We start from the raw sequence: 6,213 nt of genomic DNA on the forward strand, positions 1-6,213 counted from the left end.
ATATTTCCAAAATTCTATAGGCTTGTAATATTCAAGCTTATTTTTTCTCAAAGTATAATGGTTATAAAAGGTTTGAAATAGAAATTGTTGATCATTTTCAATAAATGAAAAATATATTTTTTCCTTTTAATTTTTATTTTGCAACTACAAACATTTTAAAGTAATTTTTAGTAATATACAAAAAAAATTAATTATTTATATGAAATCACGCGAAACGTGCGTGCCGAGAAACTAGTATACTAAATATACAATCATATAAAAAGACGTATATAATAATGTACAAATTAAAGAATTATTAAAGTCAACGCTATTACCATTTTGTGCAATGTTCTTGATCTGAATATAAAGAAAGTCTGATCAAGTCAGCTTCTGTCCTCTCCTCTTCTTCTCCTTTTCTTGTGTGACAAACCAAAAAACAACTAATATTCTGATAGAGAGACGCTAAGATGTTTTGCAAAGAAGCCATTGAAGCTCTAGAATTGATGAAAGATCAATGGAGATTGTCCTTGACAGATGCAATAGTGGCTGATATCAATTTCCTCATTATGGAGCTCAAGTTTCTGGACATTTTCCTGAGGCTGCAGAGCTTTACTACTGACAGCAACTTGCTGGATGTTTCCGAACACATCCGAGCTATGGTTAGCGTTGTAGGATCGGACCTCAAAAGTCTATTCTCCGCAGGAATGGTGCCACCTGATCAAAAATTTGATCTCACTTTGTCTGAGGTGCAAGAAAAGATCCGGATTTGTAAGTCGGAAATCAAAGCTCAATACTCTTATCCTCAGGTAGTAAATATTTCTGATGCTAGTCCCACGTCTATAGCAAAACTCATTGGTGATGTAATAGAGACTATAAATTATGTGGTGAGCACACCTTTGGCTTCTTCCTTATCTATTAGTCCACAAATTCGGGAGCTCTTTTGCGCATTGAGTTCACCACAATCTCTCTGTTACATGCTTGCTGTCAGAAAATTACAAGACTCTAGCCAAATGACTTTCTTCACTCATGCTATAGCTGTGACTTGTCATGCAGCAATGATTATCTTCTTGCATTTTCCTGAGCATAACAAGGTTAATCAGGAAACTGATATCAATTCCTTGCTTACTGATTTCGCATTGAAGAGAATTTTTCCCATTCAGCCATGTGTCCGCCGTATCTATGTTGAACTCCTCCAATCTTTTATGTCCGGACCACAATTAACCTGGCGTCACGCTGTCCTAGCTAAAATGGAAACAATGTTTACCCTTTTTCTCAAAACCAATCTGCTGATGTTACAGTTCTCTTATAGATATGGCTTGATAGTTCCGTTGGAGGATCAAAATCAAATGGACTACTTTTTCGAGATGTTGGACTATTTGGGAACATATCTTGAGGATTTGCCACCACAGGGCTTTGGATCTAAGCTGAGAGAAATAGATAATTTGATGGTCAATGCAGCACTTTTCATTTTCTCGTTATATGGTAACGAGGAAGACGTGGCATCTGGAGAAGTAAATCAAGAGGCCACCCTTGATTTGCCTGGCTTGATTCAGCGTATCAGCGCTTTGACTTACCAAATCGTTCAAATGTCATTTCAATCGATTTTACCTAGGATTGATGGTCTTGGCTTTGTTGATTTCCTTCTGGTCAACATGAAGGAGTTCCTTAACCAGTCTGCTGATACACTTCCTTCTGCCAAGAGCCAACTTGAAGCTGTGCTGAAGTATCTTGAATTTTTGCATCCTTTTTTGAGGGATGTTGCAGCAGAAAAATGTATTAATCATGATAGACTGCAACATCTTGCCACAGTGGTCATTGGCAAGGCATATGAAATAGAATATATAGTTGATTGTTTCGTGACTAAAGATGTTCCTGCCTGGTTTCTTACACCATGGCTTTCGGATCTCATTGTGGAGATTGAGTTTCTTAAGGCAGAGGTCGAAAAGATTAAGGAGGACAAGGCGTGTGACGCACCAATGGAAAACATCACCAATGCTTCCAATGTTGCTACATCATCACAATCGGCCAGTATGCCAAGCACAACTGAAGAAATGGTGGGATTCGAGGACGTGGTGCAAACATTAAGAAACCAACTTGTTGGAGGAACATCACAACTTGATGTTGTCTCAGTTGTTGGCACTTTTGGACAAGGTAAAACAACAGTTGCCAAAAAGCTATTCTATGACGAATCAATTGCCTCTCTGTTTGATGTTCATGCAAAATGTTTTCTTCCAGTTGTATATTTACGTAGAGATTTGTTGGTTGCTATTCTGAGTGATGTGGTTGACAAGAAAACTGATCTTAGTGAAGTCCCTGAAGATGAATTAGCTGACAAGTTGCACAAAATATTGTTGCAAAGGAAATACCTTATCCTCGTTGATGATGTTCGTGAAACTGTAGTGTTGGACTTTTTAGAGTCGTGCTTTCCGGATGCCAACAATGGAAGCAGAATTATTCTAACAACAGAGTTAGACGAAGTTGCTAATTATGCTAGACGTGTTAGTTCTCCCTATCGTCTTCGCTTGTTTTCTGATGAAGAAATCTGGATGTTGTTACAGAATAAGGTTTTCCTCCGACAAAGTTGCCCACCGTATATTAGAGATGTTGGACAAAAACTAGTAAAAACCTGTCCCGGGCTACCCCTTGCGGTTGTTATGCTGGCCAATGCTCTTGCAAAACTGGCGAAGAATGGGGATCACGTGAACTTCTCTGAAGAGGCGGTGAAAGAGTTCAATGAAATTCTGGAGAACCAGAGATCTTCTTATGTTAGTGTATCATCACAAATGGCCAGTACTCCAAGGATAACTGAAGAAATAACAGATGAAATGGTAGGTTTCGATGATGTACTGCAAACCTTAAGAGATCAACTTGTTAGAGTAACACCAAGAGAGCTTGATGTTATCTCGATTGTTGGCACTCTTGGACAAGGTAAAACAACAGTTGCTAACAAACTATTCACTGACGAATTAGTTGTCTCTTTGTTCGATGTTCGTGCAAAATGTTTTGTTCCTGCTGCTTTTCAACGCAGAGAGTTATTAGTTGCTATTCTGAGGAATCTTGTTGAAAAGACAATTGATCTTAGTGAAGCGAGAGAAGATGAATTAGCTGATGAATTGCACAAACTTCTATTGCCAAAGAGGTATCTTCTCCTCATTGATAATGTTAATGACTCTGTAGCATGGGATTATCTAAGGTCATGCTTTCCAGATGCCAACAATGGAAGCAGAATTCTTCTAACAACTCGTCTAGATGAAGTTGCTACTAAGGCTAGACGTGTTAGTTCACCCCATTATCTGCGCTTGTTTACTGATGAAGAAAGCTGGACGCTGTTACAAAATAAGGCGTTCCCCCGACAAAGTTGCCCGCCAAATTTTAGACCTCTTGCAGAACAATTAGCCAAACGGTGTGAAGGGTCGCCTGTTCAAGTTGTTGTGCTGGCTGGTGTTCTTGCAAAAATGACGACAAAAGAGTTGGAACTACTGGCAGAAGGGGATAAAGGTGTTCACATGGTCTTCATTAAAGAGGTGGAGAAAAAGGCCAGGGAAGCTACGTTAGACCAGGCGCGTGGGTCACGACCAAAAAGCTTTAGAAATGCTTCCCAAGGCCATATATCATCTCAACTGGATTGGACTACAGCTGAAGATATGGTGGGGTTCAAGGACGTCATGCGAACAATAACAAACCTACTTGTTAGAGGAACATCACAAAGAGATGTCATTTCAATTGTTGGAATGGCTGGACAAGGTAAAACAACAATTGCTAACAAACTATTCATTGATGAATCAGTTGTTCTACAATTTGATGTTCGTGCAAAATGTTATGTTTCTCAAGTGTACAACCGTCGAGAGGTGTTGGTTTCTATTCTGAGTGATGTGGTCGACAAGCCAACTGATCTTAGTGAAGTGCCTGAAGATGAATTAGCTGATAAGTTGCGCAGACTATTATTGTCAAAGAGATATCTTATCCTCATTGATGATGTCTGGGAAACTAGAGCATGGGATGAGTTACAGACATGTTTTCCGGATACCAACAACAGTAGCAGAATTATGCTGACAACCCGGCTAGAGAAGGTTGCTACCTATGCTAGCTGTGTTAGTTCTCTTCATCATCTTCGCTTGTTTTCTGAAGATGAAAGCTGGACGTTGTTACAGAAAAAGGTGTTTCTTCAACAAAGTTGTCCACCGGATCTTGAAGGTGTTGGACAGGAAATAGCAAAAAAGTGTGGAAGGTTACCTCTTTCAATTGTTTTGGTAGCTGGTGTTCTTGCAAGTATGACAAAGAAAGAGCAGTGGGAACAAGTGGCAGATGGTTTAGGTTCACATATTCGTGGCGACTCCAAGCACATCATACAATTCAGTTACAAGAATTTGCCCCATTATCTTAAACCTTGCTTTCTGTATTTTGGAGCATTCTTGGAGGACAAAGAGATTCAGATCTCAAAGTTAATGAAGTTATGGATGGCGGAGGGTTTGGTAGTAAAACAAAAGGAAAGATGCTTGGCTGATATAGCAGAAGATTACTTAGAGGATCTTATTAGAAGAAATATGGTGATGGCCACCAAGAATAGATATCTTGGCAAAGTAAAAGCATGTCGTATCCATGACCTGTTGCTTGAATTTTGCAAGGAAAAGGCAAAGGACGAGAAGTTTCTACTATGGATATATAGGTATATATTCAATTTCTCTTTTTACTTTCTTACTGAATCAATTTTACTTTGTTTTGATTCTGTTTCTTCCTATGGACAGGGATCAAGATGCAAATTCTGCCGAAGTGTTGTCTCGAATGCTTGTACAGCGTCGTATATCCATTTATTCAAAACAACACAATCTTGTTGAAAGGAGTCCATCTTGCTCCAATGTCCATTCCATATTATTCAGGAAGGTTGGTGATGATGTTATCCCCTCAGTCGACAATCAGGTCTCATTTGCTTTTCACAGCTTTAAGTGTCTTAGAGTGTTAGATCTGGAGTTTGTCACTGTTGATTCTTTCCCAACTGAATTATCTCAACTGAGGTACCTTGCACTTAGAACTTTTGAGGAATCTATTCCATCATCTATAGCCAATCTCCGGAATCTTGAAACACTTATGGTTAAAGGGCTTGGAAGTGAACTTTCATTGCCACACTCACTGTGTAAGATGGTTAAGATAAGACATCTACATTTAAACGACCGTGCCTCCTTCAATTTGCAAAACATAAAAGTATTCCTAGAGGATCCCTCGGAATTAGGTAATTTGGAGACTTTTTCCACTCCTGCTTTTTCATCCGGTGAGGATGTGGAGAAGGTATTGAGTAAGACCCCTAATATTCGAAACCTGAGATGCATATTTTCAGGATCATGGGGTTATTCTGAGGAACAACAAAAGGACTGCAATCAGTTCCCAAGATTACAGCACTTAACCAAGCTTGAATCACTCAAGGTGTTTTGTTTCCACAAGCCAGAGCGATCACCTTGTGTATTCAATTTCCCGTCAGATCTTAAGAAGCTGACACTTTGTGGTTTTGGATTGCCATGGAGTGAAATTTCAGCCATCTCAACACTTCCTAACCTTGTGATACTCAAGCTACAATCCGATGCCTTTTGTGGCGAAGAATGGGAAGTAAGTGATGAGCAATTCTCCCAACTAAAAGTGCTGAAGCTAGAAAATATTTCCTTTGCGTGTTGGAGTGTCTCAGAGGATGCTTTCTCTAACCTTGAGCAACTGGTTCTGCATAGTTGTGATTGTCTTGTCGAAATCCCTACTGAATTTGGTTACTTCACTTGCCTACAATCCATCGAGGTAAAGTCGTGCCAGGAATCTGTTGCAAATTCAGCTAGGAATGTCGAGGAAATTCAGGTCGAAGAAATGCAAAATAATGGCTTCACGCTTTTTATCTACTAATGAAATTTTCTCTGAGATATCACATGAGATCACTTGTTTCATGGATTCTTCTTTTATCACTCTCTCAAGACTCTTAACGTCCAGTAAGGCAAGCAATTCAAAATGATTTATCAAGAGCAGCAGCAGCCGGTCCCTCATTTATCGAGATTATTAAGAATCTCTTTTGCTCTATACTTGTCTTAATTTTTTTTTTTAATATTATGTGGTCTCTATTACTCTGGTTGATTCCTTCATATAATTTGTAAGACCTGATATTGCTGAATATGCATGATTGACATTTGAACACATACTCTTTTGGAGAAAATGTACTTTCAGTTGTTTTGAACACGTACACTTAAGAAATCCATTTGGCTA

General features: G+C 39.0%; 1 protein-coding gene across 1 annotated transcript; it reads left to right on the top strand.

Moving 5' to 3' along the window:
* The first annotated feature begins 367 nt into the window (after positions 1–367).
* On the top strand, positions 368–6,213 carry LOC107776951 (uncharacterized). The gene is made up of 2 exons (XM_016596911.2): positions 368–4,645; positions 4,725–6,213. The coding sequence occupies exons 1-2, from the start codon at positions 447–449 to the stop codon at positions 5,857–5,859; spliced, it is 5,334 nt and encodes a 1,777-aa protein (XP_016452397.2). The 5' UTR covers positions 368–446; the 3' UTR covers positions 5,860–6,213.

This window comes from Nicotiana tabacum, chromosome 18, assembly GCF_000715075.1.
Source record: "Nicotiana tabacum cultivar K326 chromosome 18, ASM71507v2, whole genome shotgun sequence".
Classification (NCBI taxonomy): Eukaryota; Viridiplantae; Streptophyta; class Magnoliopsida; order Solanales; family Solanaceae; genus Nicotiana; species Nicotiana tabacum.